The 24,709-nt window shown below is 39.3% G+C and overlaps 1 protein-coding gene across 3 annotated transcripts in view; it reads left to right on the top strand.

Moving 5' to 3' along the window:
* Window positions 1-24,709, top strand: part of WWP2 (WW domain containing E3 ubiquitin protein ligase 2) — a 142,362-nt gene that overhangs the window by 23,895 nt on the left and 93,758 nt on the right. For all 3 annotated transcript variants that reach the window (XM_054579243.1, XM_054579240.1, XM_054579242.1), the window contains 2 exons: window positions 2,117-2,264; window positions 2,612-2,733. In XM_054579243.1, coding sequence (XP_054435218.1) covers window positions 2,117-2,264; window positions 2,612-2,733 — 270 coding nt within the window. The remainder of the gene's footprint in view (window positions 1-2,116; window positions 2,265-2,611; window positions 2,734-24,709) is intronic.

Below are 24,709 nucleotides of genomic sequence, written 5' to 3'. Positions count from 1 at the left end.
TGTACATTAGATAATAGTATTAAAGAATGCAAAATGTCCCAAAGTTAATATTTATACTCTGGTTATGTTAGAAAATGTCTTCGTTTTTAGAAACATACCCTGAGGTATTTAGGGGTAAAGGGACACAGATCTACACCTTGCTCCTGGAGTTTCAGGAAAAAAGTGTGTGTGTGTATGAAAGTCAGAGGAAAGAAACAATAATAAAGCAAAGATAGTAAAAAAAAAAAATTGGGTTACTTTATGAAAAGTTTATAGGAATTCTTTGTATTATTCTTGAAACTTTTCTAAAAACTTTGCTGAAGTTATGTAAAATTTTTTTAAAGGAAAAAGAAGAAAAAAAACCTAGGGGGAAAAAAGCTAGAGGACAAAAGAGGGGATGTCATGGCAGAGTTCAAAGAATTGGCCTGGGGGCTGGGAGACTTGAAATTAGGCTTAGCTCTGGCTCTTACTAGTTCTAGGATTTTGTTATTTCCCCTCCCTGGATCTTAGTTGGCCAAATTATTAAATAAAATATTGGAACTTGTGATTTCAAATAAACTGTTTAGCTCAAAATTATAGGACTCACATTATAATCAGCCCCCACAACTTTTTTTTAAAAAAAATTAAGGGCTTGTATGTAGAGCAACTCTTGCACCACAAGGTGGCCTCAGTTAACCTTGATCTATCTGTACAGTATTTTTCTACTTTGGACCACATTTCCCAGTACCCAAGGTTTTTTTCCTGGTACCATCCCTTGTTGCTCCTGAATCCTAGCCACAACTTTTTTTCTTTCTTTTTTTTTGTTCTTTGAATTTTTCTCTACAATTCGGCCTGGAGAAGAGAGCTATTGCTAAAAACAGTCCAGAGGTGGGTTGGTCGTTTGCCAAAGTGTGGGCCCTTATAGGACTGTGACCTCTCAAAAGGGTCTGGGAGGGAGCAGTTTGCTAACTCTTGGCACAGGGAAGCTCAGGCTAGGATAGTCCTGCCATCATGGGTAAGGAACGTCGGCAGTATGCTCTGGCTTGGGGCATTGGATTGAAGCCGCCTAGATGTGTTTCATCCCAACGACCCAGCTAACAAATGCTCTAAGAGGAGCTTGTCTAGCCTCCTACGAGTACTTGCTTAGCTTGTGCTCTTTGAGTCCCTGGCTCGCTGGTGCCAAGTGAACATCAGAAATCCTGCCACATGAAGAGGAAGTGCAGATGGTTAACAAACACATGGAAAAATATTCAAGTCTCAATAGTAATTTAAGAAAAGCATTAGAACAAATAAGCAAAGTCTGGTAATGGCATACAGCAAGGTGTACTCAGGCTGCCCAGTTGCACCTCCTGGCTCAAAGCTCCCTGGCTCTGTAGCCTGGGGCAGTGACCTGGCTTCCTCAAGCCTGTTTCCTTCTGGATGAAGTGTGGGTGATGATATATCCCCTGCCTCAGGGGTTTACTGTGAGGATTCAGTTAGATAATGTGTGCATAGCATAGTATCTGTAAAAAAAGTACTCATTAAATTGTAGCTCTTATCTTTCTATCAGTTTTTTTAACCTATATCCTATTTACAAAAAATGAAAAAACAGGGTATTCAGTGTTATGCAGTGTTTGGTGAAATGGAGATAATATCTATAGCGCTCATGGGCATTTATATAGGTTTACCCTCTTTGGAAAGGAATTAAGCAGTTTTAAGAATTTCACAAAAACTTTCATATCCTTTGGAAGAATACTCAGAAATGCAAGCAAATACTGAATATACATTTGTGGTAATTTTCTCTGAGCAAAAAATTGGAAGCAATCTATTAATCAGTGAAAGAATAATTAATAAATTATGCCATATTCTTATAATGAGCTTATATTACAGCCTTTTACAATGGATTTTAGGAGAAGAATTTTTAAAGAATTGGGGATATAAAAGATGAAAGTCTAAAAGTCTGGATTTACATCTTATTTTTAGGTTAAGAGTGATTTTTATTTATTACGCTTCATATTTTTTAATGCCCTCACATTTTTAAAAATTAAGTTTTCTTAAAATCAGGAAAAAACCCAAAATTTATTTTTTAAAAGAAAGCTAAAAAGAGTGAGATCATCTGCCACAGGGGGGCAGCTGGGAGCCCTCTGCCTCATCCTTGACTTCTTTCTTTCCCATCCAGTGGTGTCAGCAAAGCCCAAGGTGCACAATCGGCAACATCGAATTAACTCGTTTGTGGAAGTGGCAGTGGATGGACTCCCCAGTGAGACCAAGAAGACCGGGAAGCGAATTGGGAGCTCCGAGCTTCTCTGGAATGAGATCATCATTTTGTAAGAGAGAATCCCTTCTCTTTGAATGCAGTAACATGGGGGAAAGAGAGAAGGCGCTCCAAGGAGGTTGTGGGAGATCCAGGTGTCCTGTGGAGCCTTTAACTCTTCTGCCTTTGGTACCCAAGGTGCCTCTCTCTAAGTGTTCCCACATCATTGAGCTCATAGAATGATCATTATTAGCTAGATGGTTACAGGGTCAGCTTTAGGGGTGGGGGAAGGGGTTATGTGAGCATCTTCTATTTGGGGTTTTATTTCCCCCTTCCAATTGTCAGCAATATCTGTTTTCTTCTAAGCGATAAGAATGACTGATGTGCTTGGATGTGATGAATCAAGTATTTGTTTTCCAGGAATGTCACGGCCCAGAGTCATTTAGATTTGAAGGTCTGGAGCTGCCATACCTTAAGAAATGAACTGCTAGGCACCGCCTCTGTCAACCTCTCCAATGTCCTGAAGAACAATGGGGGCAAAAGTACGTATGAGGAAAGGGTGGCTGATGTGGTTCATTTATGTGGGTGGGGAGAAGAATTTGGAGGCCTGATTTCTCTCAGCATGGCCGATAAACCTGGTGAAGCCGTTTCCTTCAGGACCGGGGGCTGCAGTGGCTCTGCTGCTGTCGAGTTTTCGGAAGGCTGAACACTTCCTTCTGCTGAATTCAGCTTCCTTTTCCAGGGGCTGTAGTGGTAGGGTACAGTGATATGTCCTTTTGATCCTTTGCAAGGGTCATTGCTTTTCCTCTGCCTCTGCCCATCTTTTTCTAGTCCAGGAGATGTGGGACATGTAGAATCAAACTGTCAAATGCCTCCGGCGAACACCATTGCTTCCCTAGTCTAGGTCCTGGAACGCAACAAAGGGACTGCGTGCATGCATGTGTGTGTCAGTGTGGGGTGGTGTTACAAATAGTGCCCTGTGCTTAGTAGGCGCTCAATAAACATTTATTGGATGTTAGAATGTGATGGAAGCTCTATCATAATTATTTAGGGTGCCTCTGCTGCACAGAAATCTTAACCCTAACATCTATTTATTGTTGTTTGTGGTCAGTGGCATAACCGTGGCTGTGGTATCTGAACCCTCTCTCATAAAAGCCTCTATTCATAGCAGTTCCATATGTGGCGAGGGAATGCCACGGAAAGAAAGGCTCCTTTTACTCTTGAAGGCTGCTGTCTAGAAAATATTTTCTGAAAGTGGATGTAGCTTAAAAGAGGTGTGGGGGTGGGGAGTGTTGAGCCCCAGGGAGCGCGCTACGTTGATTTGAGTCCTTCCTTTCTGAGGCCTTGTCCTTTCTGCTGGGCACACAGGGATGTGGTGAACCCACCCGGGTTGTGGGAATTGCCTAAAACCAGGCATATGTCTCTAGTTTGATTCTGCCAGGAACTCCCTGATGCTCAGTCTTCCGAGTTCGTTTTTATTTTCCCAAACTTAGGCTGCCTTTTATGATTTGATTCTTAAAGTGGATTATATTTATTATATCATTTGGAAATATACTTGTGGGTATTCTCGCATTCAGGTCAGCAGCCAGGTGATTCAGAGCAGCTCAAGGACGAGTGTCCTTTTCTTTCCTACTTATTTGTCCTGTCAATATACTTTTTGTTTTGATTATAAAAATAATTGTAGAAAAACTGGGAATGACAGAAAAGCACACAGATACACAAAGAAAATAAAATTCTTCTGTAAGCACAGCACCTAGTGATGATTATCAACATTTTGATATACCCTTCTCAGCATTTTTCCTGTGTGCAAATATATATTAGTATTTAAGATGTCAGTGAAAGGAAATTGAGGTAATAGACAAATGTTATTTTGCAACATTTCTTTTTCTCTTGAAAATGTATCAAGTATCTTTATTTTCAATTATTATAAAATATATATAACATCAAATGTATCATCTTAACCATTTTTAAGTGCACAGTTTAGTGGCATGAAGTCCATTCACATTTCATGCAGCCTTTATCACCGTCCATCTCCAGAACTTCTCATTTTCCAAACTCAAACTCTGTACCCATTAAACAGCTTCCCTTTCCCTCCCTTTTCTCAGTCCCCAATTATTCTGCTTTCTGTCTCCATGACTCTGATTACTCGAGGTCCCTCATATAAGTGGAGTGGAGTCATACAGTATTTGCCTTTTTGTGGCATGCTTATTTCACTTAGCATAATGTCTTCAAAGCTCATTCATGTTGTAGCAGATATCAGAATCTCCTTTTAAAAGGCTGAATAATATTCCATTGTATGAACATACTACATTTTGCTTATTCACCTGTCCAAAGATACTTGGATTACTTCTACCTTTTGCCTATTGCACATAGTGCTGTTATGAACAGGGATATACAAATATCTCTTTAAGTCCCTGCTTTCAATTCTTTTGGATACATACCCAGGAGAAGTGCTATTTCTATTTTCAATTTTTTGAAGAACCACCATACTGTTTTTCATAGCTGCTCCACCATAAAATATATCAATACAGCTTTAATTTTTCTTCTAAAATTCAGTTTTTGATGACTAACTGGTAGTAGTCTATCAGATGGCAATGTGAAAAATTGAAGATTTGGATAGATTTCAGTATTTCACAATCACAAATAATACTATGATAGACTTGAAAGTTTTAAAATCTTTGTGCCTATTGTTTAAAATTTACTTGAGATAAATTATTGAACATGGACCTCCTGGGTTTAAACATTTTTTAAAGAGTTTTAAAAAAGACTTTATTTATTTTTAGAGAGAGGAAGGGATGAAGAAGAGAGGGAGAGAAACATGAGTGTGTGGTTGCCTCTTGTGTGCCCCCTACTGGGGATCTGGTCTGCAACCCAGGCATGTACCCTAGACTGGGAATCAAACTGGCGACCCTTTGGTTCACAGGCTGGCACTCAGTCCACTGAGCCACACCAGCCAGGGCTGTGTTTAGACATTTTTTGAGGTTTTTGATACAATATGTACTGTCAGATTACCCTCCAGAAAAGTTCTACCAATTTACCCTCCCAGCAGCATTGGTTGAGATTACTGGTTCCTGTTGCACCTTGGCATTTGTTGGTTTATCTGTAAGAAAATAATAATTATTTTTTACCTATTTGATAATTAACATTATGCTAGAGTTGCTTCATATCTTTCTTTTTTGGCTGTAGTATTTTAAAGTAAATTAAAGATGTCTTAATATTTTATCCTAGATTCTTCAGCATACATCCCTTAAAAATAGGACATTTTCTTACATAATTACCATATCAGCATAACACCTATCATATTGACATGACTGCCTTCTTATCACCTATTACTCAGTTTATATTCAATTTTACAAATTATCTCAAAGTGTCGTTTTAAAGTTGGTTAGCTTGAATCTGGGTTTGGGCTGGGTCCTCTCATTGCATTTGGTTGTTTTTCTGTGAAGTACCCCCACCTCCACTCCACCTTTTCTGTGATTTATTGAGGGCGATTCAAGGTTTTAAAGTGTGTTCATTGCCTTATCCTTTGTTCATTCTTAAATGGAAGTGTGCAGTTTTTACTTTTAGTGTTAAAAGAACTCTTTATATGTTAAGGTTATTATTCTTTGTCTTATAGTTTGTAAAAGTTTTTCCAGTTTTTAATTTGCATTTCAATTTTGTAGATTGTCTTTTTTCAAATAGATATTTTAAAATTTTTGCCACCCTTTGTATTTTCAGCCTCTTCTTTCATGCTTTGAAAAGCTTTACCCATTCTGAGATCAGGTAAATAGTCATCTCTACTTTTTCCTAATTTATTGTGATTTTATTTTTTCACATTTTGTTTTTCAGCCAAATGTTTTTTTTATGCATAGTGTAAGTAGGGAATCTATTTAAGTTTCCCCAAATAGTTAACTGATTGCTTAAACACTGCTTATTGAATAATCCATCTATTGGATTTGCTACCTTCAGCATTTATTACAAACATATGCATACTTGGGGGCATGTGTAGGGACTTTCCATTTTATCTGTTGTTTCAACATTACTCTGTCTTAGCTATTGTGGCATTGTAATATGTTTTAATATCTGACAATTCAAGTTTCTTGTCTTTTTAAAATCTTTCTCCCTCTTTTCTTTGCATATATGACATCCTCATAGGATCCATATTATTTTGTTAGGTTCTCCCCTCTTCCTATTTTCCTTCCCTCAAATCCCTTGGGATTTTACTAGAATCCTACTGTTTGTAAAGTTCCTTTATGGACAATTTCTATTCTGATTCTTCCTACCCAGGAATATGGGATGTGTCTAAATTCATTCAAATTCATTTGAAGTTATCTTTAGGAAAGACTCCTAAATTTAAAAATAATTTTGCTATTATTTTTAATGGTATCTTTTCCTATTGTGTAGTCTAAAGTAGTGTTGTTAGCATATGACAATTAGTTTCTGCATTTATTTTTGTATTCTGTCAGTTGCTGAATTCTTAGTATAGATTTAGTTTCTTTTGACTTTTCTTGATAGACATTTATGTGGTTTCTAAGACTGATGATTTTGCTCAATTATACTTTTTTCTTGTGAGTTGCTTTGTGTACACTTTCTTGTTTTAGTGGTGATGGAGCTGGTGTCCTGCCCTGTCTAATAACCATGCTTCTAGTGACTCTATTGGCATAAGGTTAGGTGTTAGTAACCTGTCTTCTTGGGTTATTAATCCTTACCTTTTTTTTTTAAAAGTCTGGAAAGGGGTTGAATTTTTAGCAAATACCTTTTAAACAACCATTGGGATAATTATATGATTTTTCTTCCTTCAATTTATTATATTAATTTCCTAATAGTAACAATCATAGAAATTCTAGAATATACCTCATTGCTCATGCTCAATTGTTTCTTGAAAGTTTTGTTACAATTGCTTGTTAATATTTTATTTGGGGGGTTTCCATCTATATTCACAAGTGACGTTTGTCTGTAGTTTTGTACTATTTCTGTCAGGTTTGCAATTGAGGTTAAGCTAATTTTATACACTAAGTTGAAATGCTTTCCAACTTTGGGAACAGACTGTATAACATGGGAATTATCTGTTCCATGAGTACAGGAAAGAGTTCACCCATAAAACCAACTGGGTCTGGCAGATTTCTTTGAAATAATTCTTTGATGACTTTTTCAGTATTTTACCCCATAATGATTGGTTTGTTCAGCTTTTCTGATTCATCTTGCATCAATTTTTTAATTTAATTATTCTGAGAAAATTGTTGCATGAGATTCTCAAATCTATTAGTATAAAGATTTTACATAGTGTTCTCATTTTGAAAACGTTTCTAGTTTTTCCACTTCAAATTTTAGGTATTTGTGTTTTTTCCCAATTTTTTTGACTAGCATAAACATTTTGCTTTGGTTTTTAATTGATTTTTTTACAGGACAATGCCTTGGATTTTTTTAATCAAATGTAGCATATTTTCTAATATTAATTTCTATTTTTTACTTTATTAATGTTTTTCAACTATTTGCCCTTAGATCTGTTATATATATTTATTTATTCAATCGGTAGGTAAGTCATTTATAGCTTTTGAGTTGAAAGCTTAGTGCATTTATTTAAATATATATTTTATTGATTATGGTATTACATTTGTCCCATTTTTTTCTCCCCTTTATTCCACTCCACCCTACACCACCCCTTCCCCCAGCATTCCCTGCTCCTCCTTAGTTCATGTCCATGGCTCATACATATAAGTTCTTTGGCTTCTCCATTTCCTATACTATTCTTAACCTCCCCCTGCCAATTTTGTATCTACTATTTATGCTGCTTATTCCCTCTACCTTTCCCCCATTCTTTCCCCTCCCCCTCCCCTCTGATCTCCATTTCTGTGATTCTGTTCCTGTTCTAGTTGTTTGCTTAGTTTGTTTTTTAGGTTCATTTGTGAGTTTGGTGTCATTTTACTGTTCATAGTTTTTGCTCTTCTTTTTCTTAGATAAGTCCCTTTAACATTTCCTATAATAAGGGTTTTGTGATGATGAACTCTTTTAACTTGACATTATCTGGGAAGCACTTTATCTGCCCTCCTTCCATTCTAAATGATAGATTTGCTGGATAGAGTAATCTTTGATGTAGGTCTTTGTCTTTCATGATTTTGAATATTTCTTTCCAGCCCCTTCTGTCATGCAAAGTTTCTTTTGAGAAATCAGCTGATAACCTGACGGGCACTCCTTTGTAGGTAACTGTCTCCTTTCCTCTTGCTGCTTTTAAATTTCTCTCCTTATCTTTAATCTTGGGTAATGTAATTATGATGTGCCTTTGTGTGTGCTTCCCCAGGTCCAACTTCTTTGGGACTCTCTGAGCTTCCTTGATCTCCTGGAAGTCTATTTACTTCACTAGATTGGGGAAGTTCTCCTTCATTATTTCTTCAAATAAGTTTTCAATTTCTTGCTCTTCCTCTTCTTCTGGCACCCTTATGATTCGGATGTTGGATAGTTTAAAGTTGTCCCAGAGGTTCCTACGCCTCTCCTCATTTTTTTGAATTCTTGTTTCTTCATTCTGTTCTGGTTGAATGTTTATCTCTTCCTTCTGCTCCCAGTCGTTGATTTGAGTCCCGGTTTCCTTTCCTTTACTGTTGGTTCCCTTCCATTTACTGTTGGTTCCCTGTATATTTTTCTTTATTTCACTTTGTGTAGCCTTCACTTTTTTCTCCATTTTGTGACCATACTTAGTGATTTATGTGAGCATCCAGATTACCAGTGTTTTGAACTGTGCATCTGATAGGTTGGCTATCTGTTCATCACTTAGTTCTATTTTTGGAGCTTTGATCTATTCTTTGGGCCATATTTCTTTGTCTCAGCATGCCTGTTATGTTGGGAGCTGCAGAGCATTAGGTATTTAACAGGGCGGGGCAACCCATTGTCACTGTGTTGTGATCCTATATCTGGGGGAGGGGTCTGAGAGGGAACAATGTCACTTGCGTGGCTCTTGGCTGGCTTTCAGTCACTTCACCTGTCACCCACAAGCAAATTGGGCCCTTCAGGTGCTGATTTCCTGGTGGGTGGGTTTGTGTACGTTCTAGGATCCTCTGGGTCTCTCCAGTGAATCTCTTGTGAGGCTGGGAGTTTCTCTTGCTGTTGCAACCTGCACAGTTTTTTACTCCCAGAGGTTTTGAGGCTTTCTTTTCCTGCACTGGAACCCTGGATTGCATGGTCTGTCTCACCCTGTAGCTGTTCCTCACGGTTTATCCACACACAAATGTGGGACCACCAGGTCTGTCAGCTGCCGCCTTGCCTGCCTGGTCCTCCAGCTGACACCTTACCTCGCGTCCTCTCTGGCCCGGCTGCCTGTCTCCGCCCCTCCTACTGGTCTGGGGGAATGTTTCTTCGTTAGCTCCTTGGTTGTCGGACTTCCATATAGTTCAATTTTCTGGCAATTCTGGTTATTTTTTGTTTTTAAATTTGTTGTTGCCCTTCTTTTGGTTGTGTGAGGTGGCAAAGTGTATCTACCTACTCCTCCATCTTGGCTGGAAGTCTAGTGCATTTATTTTTGTTTCTTCTTTTTTAATAATGCAAACTTTTTTCTTTTAGAGTTTAAAGTGAAAGTGAGTTCATTAGTGAAGCAGTGAGACAGAGAGTGGCTACTCCACAGACAGAGCAGTTCCCCTTCAGCAGAATTTGCTCTCTTTATTGAGATTCATTTAATAGGGGAGGGTAGCATATTCATTAGGGGGAGGAGTGTTCAGGTTCTTCCAGGGAAAGGAGTGGGGACTTCTCAGAGGAGTTATATCAGTCATGTTGTGTCCTTATATGGTCTTCCCATTTCTGATCATGGCACGAGGGGTGTGTTGTTTAGCATGCTAATATATTACAATGAGCATATAATAAGTGTAGAGGTTACCGTTAGGTGAAATTAGTCACAGTGTTGGATCAAGCTGGTCTCTGGTGGTTTTGAGCCATAAATCCAGTAGCGGGTGTTCTTCCTCTAAAACATTGTTGCTTTGAACTTGACTTTGATTTTATTCCCCTCTGGGTATTAAGTTTTTTCTTTTAAGGAAAAGTATACAAATCTTCAGTGATAACACAGCTCTATGAATATTTATATATGTTCACATTTGTGTAATCACCACTCAGATCAAGATAGAGAAAGTTTCTAGGGCCCCAGAGGGTTCCCCACATGCCTTATGGTTAATATCCCTTTCTTCCACCCTGAGATAACCACTATTCTGACTTCTGCCACTATTGCTAGTTTTGATTATTCTTGAATTTTATATTAATGAAATCATATAGTATGTTTTCTTGTGCTTTATTCATCATCATATCTGTGAGATCCATCCATGTTTTTGCATGTAATGGTAGTTTGTTTTTTTATTGGGGTGTACTATCCTAGTCTATAAATATACAGTGATTTATTTGTCTCTTCAGTTGTTGGACATCTGGGTTTTCAGTTTTCGGCCATTGTGAGCAAAGCTGCTATGTACATTCATATACATGTATTTTAGAGGACACATATATACATTTCTATTGAGTATATTCATACCCAGGGTTTTTGGTTCCTATGGTTGATGTGAGTTTAGCTTTTGTAGATACCGTCAAATAGCGTTCCAGTGGTAAACCACTTTCCCATCTCAAACCTTTTGCTGTGTTTTTCTGCTCATTGTTGGTAATTACTGTTGTGATTTTCCCTTTGAGCCCAGAGTGATTTGCAAGGATGTTTTCTAAGTTTCCCAGGACTTCTGTTTGTGGAAGCAGCTGCAGCTCTTGCTGCTCTTTCCAGCACCGGCCGTAGCACTTTGACTGTGTGGCTGGGTTGAGTAGTGAGGTACGTTGGATCTGAATCTAATGGAAAATGTGGATTGTAATAGGGCAGCGGGCTGCTTTTTCTTAGAAAAGCAAATATTCAGAGATGTCAATGGCATAGCTGATATATACACACTACTCCAGCCAGTCTTCTGTTAGTGCAGGGCTGTTTCTGGTGATCATATATCTGTCATACGGAGAAATGGTTATGAACATGTAGACTCTGGAGTCAGACTACCTGTGTTTGAGTCCTGATTCCATTAACTTTGTGATATGACAGTAACTTAACCTTCTGTTTCCTCTTCTGTGAGGTGTTGTTTTGAGATCAAGTGAGCTAGCCTGGCTTGCATAACTATACATAAGCGGTAAGAGTAGTAGTAGTTATTGTCTCCTCTGGCACTTTTCTTCCCAAAGATTGGGAGGTTCAGATCCAGAGATGGACAACAGAGATCCTGTTTCCTAACGTGGGACCTCCTTGCCTAAATGGGAGGCAGCCATGAAGCTGTTCCAGGAGAGAATTCTACGACTGAACAAATGCAAAAACTTTGGGGGTTGTGGAGTGGGGAGGCTGACATTAATGTGGGACATTTCAGCCCCAATGTCTTGGTGCCTGCACCCCTTGGGGAGCTGCTGGGCTGGACATTTCCAGACTAAGTATGAATACAGTTACGTAGGGTAGTGGGTCACAGTGTGTTAGGTGACTTCTCTCACTGTGGCCTGGTCTTCCTGAAACCACTTTTCCTGGGAGAGGGCCTGATCGGTAGTAGTTGCCCTACCTGGCGTTTTTTCCTGCTATACGAGACACAATTCCTTCTTTCATTTGCTTCCTTGTTTTCCCCTGGGTGGACTTGGAAGTTGACTGGGAAATGCAGCTGGTGTTTTCTGCCTTCCCCTGGCAGAGGGTTGTTATGGTAGACGGTTTGACTCAAGTCCTGCAGTTGCATAATGGTCAGCGTTGACTGACTTTCTGTGGGGACGCAGACCTGGCTGTGGCTGCAAAAAGGGCTCGACCAAAAGTGCTGGTTTGGCTTTTAAGGACGGCTCTCGTCATCGCTCTGTAGAGGCCAGATTTTGAAGTTGAACATTGATTTTCAAAATTTTTTTTTTATTAGGGGAATTTTCACACAATTCCCATCACCCAGCTTCTGTAGTTATCAGCATGTTTTGTCTGTACCTGCCCACTGGATGATCTTTCAAAATTGACAGCAGGGAGGGCCCAAGACTCAGTTTTCTTTTGGAGCCCTCCTCTTGTGCAGCTGGCCTCATTAACACTATGGACTGCGGCATGGCCAGGCTGTCCTGCTTTCAAGGAGGGAAATACAGCTTCAAGTAGATTTTTTAAAAAACTTCTTAATTTTAAAATAATTTCACAATCAGAAAAGTTACAAGACTAGGACAAAGAACTCCCCCATATCCTGCACCCACCAATTAATATTTTGATTCATTTGCTTTAACATCGTCTCTATACATACATGTATAATAATTTTCTAAGTCATTTCAGAGTAAATTATAAACTTTGTACTTCTTTATCCCTAAACATATTAGGGATATATTTCCTAAGGGATATATATTAGGGATGTATTTCCCTGTGTCTGTTTCCTAAGAAGAAGAATATTTTCTTACATAACCACTGTACAATTAACCAAATGAAAAAATTTAACATTTTTACAAATATCATTATCTGATTCAGATTTTCCAGTTGTTGCAGTCATGCACTTAGAGTGAATTTCCCCCTCTGGTCCAGGATCTCAGTTAAGATTATGCACTGCATTTAGTTGTCAAGTCTCCTTAAATCTGGGATCAGTTTCTCAGGCTTTTTTGTCTTTCATTGCACTGTCATTGTTGAAGGGTATAGGCCAGCTTTCTGCAGAATCCCCTCATCTTGGCTTTGTCTGATGTTTCCTCATGCTTAGATTCAGAATATGCTTTTTTTTGCAGGAACTCTTAGAGTGATGTGTCCTTCTCAGTGCCTCATATCAGGCACACAGCTTTACTTGTTTTGTTATTTATGATGTTAATTTTGATCATTTGGTTAAGGTGGTGTCTGCCAGGTGTTTACGCTGTAAAATTGCTGTTTATCTTTGTAATGAAAAAGTCATTTATGGGGAAATACTTTTGAGACTGTAAATATCTGTTCTTCATCACAACCTTACTTACTGGTTTTTGCATTCAGAAATGTTCAGTAATGGTTTTTGTCTGAATGAGCTGTTACTGTGATTGTGGCAATCCCCCCTCCCCAATTTTAGCATTCCTTCCACATTTATTAGTTGGCATATTATTGCAAGGAAGTGCTTTTTCTTTTCCTTTAGGTGTGCATGTATTATCAGTCTCAACTCATAGATTCTTAATTTGCTCAGTGGATTTTCATGTATTACTGCCATTATTTTGATACTCAAATTATCCTTGGTTTGCCAGTGGGTGCCTCTTCAAGCTTGCTCCTATATCCTTTTGATATGTCCCCATCTTGATTTCCAAACGTAATCCAATATAGATAGAATTTACTATATGATAAAGGTGACATTTAAGATCATAAAAGATAAACAATGGCAGTAGGACCATCAGCTAACCCAGTGGATTTCAAAGTGTGGTCTCCAGACCAGCATCATGGTCCCCAGATCTGGAAACATATCAGAAATGTAAATTCTGAGCCCTTTCTCTAGAAACGCTGGGTCTGGGTCTGTGTTTTAACAAACCCTCCAGGGGATTCTGGTGCATGCTCAAGTCTGAAGACCACACTTGGGAAAAATAAAGTTAAATACCCTCTGTATACCGACATTTACAATGGTTTTCTTTATTTAAACATTTATCCCTTTCACCAGTTGAGTTTATTTTGGTGTATAATGTGGGAAAAGGATGTAGTTTTATTTTTTCCTAATACAATAGATTTACAGCCTCACTGTTTTCATTGGAGGGTATGTCAACATCAGGTTGGACATATTTCTTCTCACTCTTCTTGTTCTTTAAAACTTGGCTCTTGAGGCTTCATTTTCCCTGATAGATGTTATATATACACATATGCACACATACACAGACATGTAAATATCTATTTCTGCATCTCTATTAAACACCATGAGTTCATACTGAAACCTCTAATTCTAATTCCATTCCACAGGGTTCTTCCTAACCTTTCTTTATTCTACATGAGAACCCTGGCTCTTAACATCATCCACATAACTCATTTCCTCAGTTCTACAATGCACAGAAGGCAGTTTGAGAATTGCTGTGCTCATACCACTGGTCAATGAAGTAGACTTCAAAAAGCACCTTGTTTATGCTGCTGTCTATTTTTTCTATATATGTCTCTTTTCTTTACACCACATATGTCTTCCAGATTAAAAAAAAAGGAAGAAAGCAAACAGCTCCCTATTTCCTTAAAAATCTCATAAGCAGAGGGTTTTTCCAACACTTTACATTCCAAGAACAGATAGGCCAGTCAGGAGGGTGCACTGCCTCCCTCACTCTTCTATGAGGAGGGCGCGTTCTGGTGGGTGGGCTGTGCACCTCAAAGACGCATGGCTGACAGTGCGTGCATTTATTTTAAAGTAAACACAGTGCTGTTTTTCCAGTTTTTCAACTGAAAAATAAACAAAACTACTGATCCTTGGAACTTGAGTCAGAGGGAGAAGAGGGAAAGTGAAAAACAAATTGCTCTACAGTTAAAAACAATTTTACATTTAAATTTGAAAAATCCTTCACTCTTTCTTCAGCTGAGGAGGAAATGGGCAAGGGAGAAATGTGAGAGGCAGTATGTGACAATAGGGCATAGCTACAAACTTGAAAAGACCTGATGATAGAAATGGCTAAACCAGTTCTGCATAGCCAATTAGTTATTTGAATGAACCTGATAAACCACAAGACCTAGTTATTTCAGTCTTGTGGAATGCTCACAGGAAATTCCTGAAAAATTTTCTCTTGCTCCCCAAATTGAAAATATTAGTATTTTTCTCATTATAAAAGTAATATATGCTCCTAAAACTGAAAATATTATTGCTGTTTTTCTGATATTTCATGATTATTGAAGACAAAGACAGTATTCTGAGCGCTTTGTATGCGTAAGGCTTTGTTTTGTTCAATTCTCAATATATATTAAAATTCCCTCAGTACTCCTTCATACCTATGAGATGGATTGTATCACTGTCCTCTTTGCTGAGGAAGTGCTGGCAGATGTTATGTAAGTTGCCTTAAAACCACACTGCAGGTGGTGGCAGAGTTGGAATTTATACCAGGCCTTTTGGTCTTAGAGATTTTAATGCCTGTAATCTCTGCATATATTCTGTCTTTTAATGAAGGAGAAGGTTAAAATCACTTACAATTTGATTTTTCAGAGCTATCCCTGTTAATATTTTGTTGTATATCCACTAAGCTATATTTTTGGTATGTAAATCATATATGTATGTATGTGTGTATAATTATTTTTTTTTCAAAGTGGAAACTCACTATACATATTGCTTTGTAACTTGCTTATTTTTTACCCAGTTTTTTCCTCTTTAATAAAAGTAGATTATTTTTAATGGCTGCAATAACTTTTTTTTATATGAAAGCACCATAGTTTAACCAATCTTTTATTCTTGGCCATTTCTATTTCTTTAATATTATAAGCAAGACTCTTTTTTAAAAATTAAATTTATTAGGGTAACATTGGTGAATAACATTATATAAGTTTCAGGTGTACAGTGTGACATTACATCATCATTGCATTGTGTATGTTGCATTGTGTGCTTACCACCCAAAGCCTAGTCTCCTTCCCTCACCATGTATCTGACCCCCATTACCTTCTTCATCCTCGCCTTCACTTACTTCCCCTTTGGTAACTGCCATAGTTGTTACCTGCGTCTGTAAGTTTGTTGCTAGTTTTGTTTGTTCATTTGTTGCTTTTTGTTTTATATCTGACATATGAATGAAATCATCTGGTTCTTGTCCTTTACTGTCTAACTTATTTCACTTATAATGATACTGTCAAGATCCATCCATGTTGTTGCAAATGGCAATAATTCATTTTTTAAAAAATTTTTTATTGCTGAATAGCCTTCCATTGTATGTAGGTACCAGATGGATATCTATCATTGGTTTAAGGACACTTAGATTGTTTCCAAGTCTTGGCTATTGTGAATAATGCTGCAATGAACATCAGGGTACACATATCTTGATGAGTAAGTGTTTTGAAATTTTTCAGGTAGATACCCAGCAGAGGGATTGCTGGGCTCTATTCTTAATTTTTTGAGGAAACTCCATATAATTTTTCATAGTGGCTGGACCAATTTACATTCCCACCAGCAGTGTTCAGGGTTCCCTTTTCTTCACATCCTCTCTACCACTTGTTTTTTGTCTTATGGATAATAGCCATCTAATAGATGTGAAGTGGTATCTCATTGTGGTTTTGGTTTGCATTTTCCTTACAGCTAATGTAGTTGAGTACTTTTTCACTTACCTGTTGGCCATCTGTATGTCTTCTTGGAAAATGTTGGCCTCTGCTCATTTTTTAATTGGATTGTTTGTTTTTTTGTTGTTAAGGTATATGAATTCTTATATTTTGATTATTAGCCCCTTATCAGAGGTATTGTTTACAAATATCTTCTCCCATTCGGTTGGTTGCCTTCTTGTTTTGTTGATGGTTTCCTTTGCTGTGTATAAGCTTTTTAGTTTGATTTGGTCCCATTCATTTGTTTTTGTTTTACTTTCCTTGCTTTTGGGGTCAAGTTCATAAAAACCCCTCTGAGACCAAGGTCCTTACGTTTATAAGCAAGACTTTTTGGTAAATTTTTGTAAAGATATCTTTGTGCTCTTTTTTTCTTCTTTTTATGGTAGTAAATTTTTAGGCATGCAGTTGTTGGGTCAAAAGGCAGGCACATTTCAAGTTTTTTAATACCTGTGGCCTGAGTCTGCTGTGAAGACTGGTATACCCAGTTCCCTTACCCTCAGCGGCACTGGACATTGTCAGCCTCTTAACCTCTGCTGGTCTGGTCAGGGGCGAAAAGTGATTTCTCTTTGTCGTTTTAAACTGCATCTTTTTTTCCTTTCTTCTCCTTTTCTTCTTGAGCAACTTCAGAGTAGATTTTGCCTTCGCTGCCCTGTACGAAGGTCACCAGTCACTTCCATGTCGCTACATCCAGTGGTCAATTTTTATCCTCCACTCGCTTGCCTTAGAGATTGGGTACAAGGAATCAATCCCTCCCTGACTTTGTTTTTTCACTTAGTTTTCAGGACACCACATCCTACTGGTTTTCTGTCTCTCTACCTGGTCACACTTTTTCAATCTCCTTTGCTGGTTTCCTCCTAGCCAGTCTGGAAACACTGAATACCCAAGTTAAGGTAATCCTGTATCTACTTGCTTTGTACCCCTTTCTCTCATGATCTAATCTGGTATTGAGACAGGTTAGTAAGAAGCTAGGAAAATTCCTTGACAAGTAGGATGGGGAAACTGAGACAGTTAAACAGATGGCTGAGCAATTTACAGCCAACTAATAAATCATAAGATCTTATCTTCCCTAATCAAGGACACTTAGGAGCAAATGGTTTACACATTCCAGACTATGCCAGGAGCAGACCTGCCTTGGTCCTGGTCCCTTTTGAGTGACATTTTTTGAAGGCAAAACTGACCAGAGAGTGACTTTGATCCCTCTTGATGCATCAACATATCAAAGGACACATCTGACTGAATATTCTGATTGAGACCATCCCTAAAATTCCCACCTTTGGAAAACATAAAAATTTTGAAGGCCAAGGACCCAGTGCATGGCTCCCTTGAGCATGTCCACTTCTTTCTCCCACTTCTTTTCTCAGGCATGTGTCTTTTGCCTTCTCTCCTAAGCTTCAAAGCTTCACAGGAGACTTGCAGCGGGGGGCAGGTGCGGGGGGCACTGGGCAGTGACAGCTCGTCCCAGGCTCACCCCCTGAACCTCTCTCCAAGGGCCCTTCTTTTGCTTCTGTAACTTGTTTCCTGAGTTCATGTAGCCCTGGGTGGCGCACTTCCGCCTCTGTGACTCTTTCTGCAGGACTAAGGCGGCCTCGCTCAGCTCTTTTCCTCACGTTTCCAAAGGGCCAAGGCAGCCTCACCTCAGTTCACTCCTGTTGCTGTGATCTTGCCTCTTCTATCTTAAATCCTTCCTGGGTTTCACTGTCCCCAGCTTTAATAAACGTAGTCTCAAAAATCACCCTGACTTGTGTCGTGAAATTTTTCCTTCACAAAGTCAAGAACCCACACATTTCAGACTGTGCTGGAGCAGACCCACCTCAGTTCTGGTCCCTTTCCGGTGACCGTATCATGACCATAAGATTGGTTTGCACACTTATCACTCACAGCCTGAGTCTCCTCCCCCTGGTTTCCTCTGTTTCAGGCAATGATGATCCTCCGTTGCTCAGACTAAAAACCTTGGTGTCCTCCTTGACATATTCTTTCTCATAAATCCCACATCAGATGTGTCCACCAGTCTTGCCCCTAAAACCTTCAATATATATTTGAGCATTTGACCATTTCTTACCATGACTGCTCCTATCACTGATGTCCAAGTCACTGTCACTTCTCAACTGCTAGAGGCAGTGGCCCCCTAGATGGTCTCCCTGCATCTTTGTCTTGCTACAGAATATTTTTGAGCAAGCAGCTAGAATAATCCAAACTCTAAATCAGATCTTATTGCTTCTCCAGGGGTTTCCCATTGTACTGAGAGTTAAAATTAATGTCCTTCCCTAATTGACCTAAAAGACCCTCCCTTAAATTCTTGTCACCTCTCTGTTACCTCATCTCCACCATTCTCCTTCCCTCTCCCAACCCTTCTGGCCCACAGGCCTCCTAGTTGTTCCTCTACCCACTGCTGCTCTTGCCTCAGAGCCTTTGCACTGGCCTTACTGTCTTCCTAAAATACCCCTCCTTGTGTGCCCTCATGGTTTGCTCCTTCACCTCCTTCCAGACTACCAGATGTCACCTCAATGAGGCCTTCCCTGACCAGACTATCTTTAAAAAAAGTATACAAGTCAATGCTTTTTGAAAAATTTACTGAGTTGTGCAACATCACCATGAGCTTTCCTATCACTCCAATAAGATGCCTCATGCCCATTTATCGTTCATTCTCACTCCCACCCCCAGCTTCTGGCAACCACTAAGCTGCTTTCTGTCTGTGTCTTTGCCTTTTCTGGTCATTTCCTACAGATGGAACTGTACAGTGTATGGCCTTGACCAAATTATCTTAATTGTGACACCTCCCTATACAATATTTCGTATTTCCTTTCCCTGATTTACATTATTTTTTTTTTAGCGATATCCTCATGATACTACATACTTTGTTTATCCTACTTAGTGTCCTCTACAGCAAGAATGTAAGCTGCATGGGGGCAGCCATTGTTTGAATTTTGTGCACTCATGTGCATCCCTTTACCCCATGCTGAGATACATAGAAGACACTAATATATAATATTATATAAAATAATGTAAGTGGTATATTGTATGTATCCTGTTCAATTACATTAGTGAGGATGAATGTCTTCTTTCGTGAGTTAGGTTTTTGTGGCTAGTGTCATGGTTCACCTCTGAGGCAGAGCTGGGACCAGGGCAGTGCTGGGTGGCCCCTCTAGAGAGTCACGAGGCTGAATCTGTCCCAGCCTACAAATGTCAGCCTTTGTTTCACTTTACCCCATCCGGTTGCAGTTACATCAGTGACTACTGTTTTCCTGATTGGCACCAGATGCCAGGCGCTGGGATTTAAACTGCCTTTAACAGTCTCTGAAAAGCTCTCTGTGTGTTGCTTTCCATCATCCTGCACCTCAGGCAGATATGGCCAAGCCAGAACCTCAAGGAATTCCCGGAGAAGCCCAAAGCCACCCCCCTCCCCCGACCCCACTCCCCAGCTTCTCAAAGTTCCCAGCCGGACCCAGTCCGTGGCTTTAGTATCAGTGGAGAACTGCTTGAAAGAAAAGGTCCTTTTAGCCAGAAGTCTCAAAAGTAAACACAGAGGCTCCTGCAACGAATGTTAAAACAGACCAGCTTTCTGTGTCACTGGCTGAGAGGCTGCCTTGTGAAACGTTACTTGAAAAAAGAAGAAAAGCTTTCTGTCAGGATCCCTTTCCCTGTACATGGCTGCCTCTGTGGAGCCTGAGGTTTACTGCTGTCTCTAGAGTGTTCCATAAATGTATCAGCTTTGGAAGATGGTTAGCCTCATGGGAAGGTACATTTTAGCACAGAGTGATTCTACCCCCTTTCCCCCGAAACAGGATTGTAGGTGTATTGTGCCATTTTGCATTTTATTCCATTGTAGGTGATCAAGACATCTTTTCCCTCTTATTTATTTGTTTGTTTATTTACTATAAGAATTTCTTGCTGTTGGACCAGATTTTTGTGTGAAAGGAACTTTTTGTCTTCTCAACAGGGCATTTTCTTAGGCTTGTGAGATGCTGCCTGGAGCAGGGGATGGGTGTGAAGTTTATTTCCCCACATCACACAGTGAATCCCTTTGAGTGCCAGGCTAGATACTGAGGTACGGCGGTGAATGACACTGACTGTCCTGGAGTTTAGGTGTAGAGAGGAAGGTGGACAGACGCTGAACAGGTGACTGGTGCACATCGCTCCAGTTGTGAAAGATAGGACAGAGGAAAGTTCAGGATGTTCTGGGAATGTATTGCTGGGAACTTAACCCAGCCAGGGCTGGGGGCATGTCAAGGAAGGCTTCCCGGAGGAAGTGACATGAGGACTCCAGGGGGGTGAGATGGGGACGGCCAGGTCAGCAGGAAAAAAGAGTCCCGGCTGAGGGAACAGCATGTGGGATGCTTTGAGGCAAGGACACGCTTGGTGTGGGCAGGTTACACAGAGAGGCTCCTGAGAGGCCCCTGAGGCCAGCTAGTTCAGGTGAGTGACAGAGGTGCTCAAGATTATGACCAAACAGTGGCAGGGAGGAGGTGCCTGAGCAGTGCTGTCCAATGGAAATAATAATGTGGGCCACATGTGAAATTTCAAGTTTTCTAGTAGTCACATTTTAAAAAATAAAAACAAGTGAACTTAATTTTAATAAGAGATTTATTTAGCCCAGTATGTCCAAAATGTTGTCATTTTAATATATAATCAATATTAAAAATAATTAATGAGATACTTTACATTCATATGTCTTCTTGTATCAGGTCTTTGAAGACTTGGTGTGTCACTTACACTCACAGCAAATCTCAGTTCAGACTGGCCACATGCCTAGTGCTCCGTGACCATGTGTGTGGCCTGTGGTCCCCATATTGGACAGTGCAGGTCTAGAGGTTAAGTTACTCAAGGAAGACTTGGGAAACTTTTCTTCCAGATCAGATTATTGTTCAGGTAGGACTATACTGTTTGAATTATTTCCAGAAATTTATTCCATTCCTCTTAAGCCTGTCCCACGAAGGTGTTGTGCCATCTCTCTGAGGACCTGCACTGTTTCTAATCAGTCCACATAGCATTCAGCTTTTAAATGACAGCTGTTATAAGCATGAAATGGTGGCCTTGCACAGCGCCCAGAACTGGTGATAGGAAAATGAGACTGTTGCCTGGATATGAAGTTGTTTTCTTCTCCTTGCCAAAAAAAAAAAAAAACCCCACCCAAAAAAACCCCTGAACCATTTCATATCTGACGTTTGGGCCTCCGCTTTGCGCCAGTTATTTCAGAGTGGCTCCCGCTTGATTGCCCATTGCAGTCTCCCAGCACCTCCCTGGAGAGACGCTGCGGCTGCTGGAATCATATTAAGATCAAACCTCATTTATCTCATTTGAGTGTTTTATTTTCCCTTTTCCTTTGGCCTTCCAGGATTCTAGGAATATTTTTTTTAAGAGTAGAAGACTTATTCTTGTAGGGGAGGGGTATGTTGGGAGGGAACAAGATCCTGGCACAGAGTGAGAACGCCACAGTTACACGAGCGGCACCGTTAGTGCCGCTGTTAGGTATGGAGTGGGGATTTTCACCTTAGTGTCAGGCCCGGCCTGGGTAGGGGGGCTGTTTATTACATACAGAACAGCAAGGCACACATTTCTCAGAATATGAGGCCTGTGTCTTCCCCCACCTCTTCCTTTCTCCCTCAGTTAATGTTTATTTGCACATGTATTCACAAATTCATTCTCTTGGTGGGGGCATATTAAAGGCTAAATTCACCTTGAATGTGCCTCTCCCTCAATGGATAATTGCTCAATGGATAATTGCTTCTGTATATATTTTAAAAGATTTGTGGACTACATTAAATGAAAAATAAAAGGATCCAACTTCTGGGTCTAGGCCGAAGCCAGATTTGCACACATATTTTTTATGTGTGTATTTGTGCTAGTGTTTGTAGGTACGGTGACTTCCTACAAAGTTGTTGACAGTGAGTTATGTCATGGGGAAGGGATATGGCATGTGTGCACTTACGCGGAAGGTGTCAGAGTTTACATTTCTGTATTGTTTTAATTTCTTGTAATGAGCATGTTACTATTTTTAAAAAATTAAGTTGATATTATTGATTATAAAGTTAACAGTATAAACTGGACAAATTTTAAAAAATTTATTATGGAAAATTTCAAGTATAAATAAAAATAGAATAGTGTAATGATCTATGCTGTGTCATTACCCACTTTTAATAGTGACCAGGACATATCCAGTTGTCTTTCATCTTTATCCCCCACTTTTTGGGGGTATATTTGAAAGCCCATCTTAGATATCATGTCATTTCACCTGTAAACACTTAACATATACATGTCTAACTGGTAAGGAAATTAAGAAAAAAATCATCCACTATGCAGATAATGGAAATTAAAAAACAAAACTATTATTTATTTCATAATCTTACTCTTCAAATAGAACACATTATTTTTTATTGATTTATTTCTTTCTTTGTCTCTACCTTTTTTGCAGGGTTTTAACAATAAGGTACATTCTATAACTTCATGTTCTCTTTAACTTAACTTTGTAGTATGAATAATTTTCCATGTTCTCGTATGCTCATCGTAATCATTAGTCCAAATCTTAATGTGGCATATTTCACTCATCTGAAATTGTAATTTTTAAAAGCCAATTTTTAAAGGCAATTTTTTAAAAAGAAGAATCTTAACCATAAAAATTCTCTTTTAGCTGAGCTCCTTCATTCTGCTATTCAAAGGTCATTTAAAAGAAGGTTTGTTCATTGAAAGCCTGCCTCTGTTGGGTTTATAAATATGGCTTTTGATCCTGGGAGAGGTGGCTTGATCCTGAGGTTCCATAAGAGCGTGTAGAATGGATGAACTGGTACAGTGGGCCATCTAGGAATAGCTATTATTGGGCGATGAGGGCTTTCTTTCCCCCTGGGGAAGAGGACCTTTATTGACAAGGCAACAGCAAGTGATGTGAACTGACAGTTTATTCTTAAGATTTAACTTTCCCAGATCTGTATGTATTTCCCCTAAATTACTTTAAAATTTTTGAAAAATATCCTACAGCTTTACAAACTGAGATTTACCAAGACAGATGAGACCTTTTGTATCCTGTGTTAAAGGGACCCTGCCTTTGTTCAAGAGAGACTGTCCGAATGTACTGGTACCCGTAGTAGGTGGATGACTATGATGAATAGCCAATTCTGAAGTGTGCAGGCATGCACGATTTATTTATTTATTTTTTTGGTAAGTAAAAACGTATGTAGCTGTATAGGCCTTAACTATAGATCACTGGGACCCTGAATCAAGAGAAATGAGGACATTGATGATTGATCAGTCTATCGTTTACCATAATGAGAATGCGCGTGCCTAATCTCCCCTCCCTCTTTCCCGTGGTATGAGGGAACTGTATCTCTTCTGCTTATGAGGAAGGGCAGATTCTCTGTCCATGCTTTGGACCCCATTATTTCCTGCCTTCTCAGGAATTCTTCCTCATTTTCCTGCTGCCTCTCTGATTGTTCTTCTGTCTTCTTTGCAAGGTTATCGTCATCTGTTTGACTAATAACTGTGAGAGTTTTTTTATTGTATTTTTTTCCATTACCATTTCGTCCCCTTGTACACCATGCCCCCCTGCCCCCTGCAATCACCACACTGTTGTCTATGTCCATGAGTCCTTTCTCTTTTTTGCTCAACCCTTCCACTCCCCAGCCATAACTGTCATCCTGCTCTCCATCTATGAGTCTGTCTCTATTTTGCTTGTTACTTCAATTTGTTCATTAGATTCCATGTATGAGTGAAATCATATGGTATTTGTCTTTCTCTCGCTGGCTCATTTCACTTAGCATAATGTTCTCCAGGTCCATCTGTACTGTCGCAAAGGGTAAAATTATCTTCTTTTTTACAGCTGAGTAGTATTCTATTGTGTAAATGTCCCATAGTTTTTTTATACACTCATCTGTTGATGGACACTTGAGCTTCTTCCATATCTTGGCTATTGTAAATAAACTGCAATAAACATGGGATGCTTATGTCCTTTTGAATTAGCATTTTGGATTTCTTTGGATATATTTCCAGAAGTGGGATAGCGGGATCAAAAGGCAGATCTACTTTTAATTTTTGAGATATTTCCATATGGCTTTCTATAGTGGCTGCAACAATCTGCATTCCCACCAACAGTGCAGAAGGGTTCCCCTTTCTTCATATCCTCACCAGCACTTGTTGATTTATTGATGGTAGCCATTCTGACAAGTGTGAGATCATAGCTTATTGTGGTTTTAATTTGCATTTCTCTGATGATTAGTGGTGTTGAGCATCTTTTCACCTGTCTATTTGCCATCTGTGTGTCCTCTTTGGAGAAGTGTCTATTTGGGCCCTTTGTCCATTTTTTAATTGGATTGTTTGTTTTTTTGGTGTTGAGTTTTGTGAGTTCTTTTTAAATTTTGAATATTAATGCTTTA

Source organism: Pteronotus mesoamericanus, unplaced genomic scaffold (assembly GCF_021234165.1).
Source record: "Pteronotus mesoamericanus isolate MK-2021 breed Mesoamerican mustached bat unplaced genomic scaffold, CSHL_Meso_final contig_52, whole genome shotgun sequence".
Classification (NCBI taxonomy): Eukaryota; Metazoa; Chordata; class Mammalia; order Chiroptera; family Mormoopidae; genus Pteronotus; species Pteronotus mesoamericanus.
The sequence above is the reverse complement of the archived record's forward strand: the minus strand, read 5'-3'. Positions and strand labels throughout refer to the sequence as shown.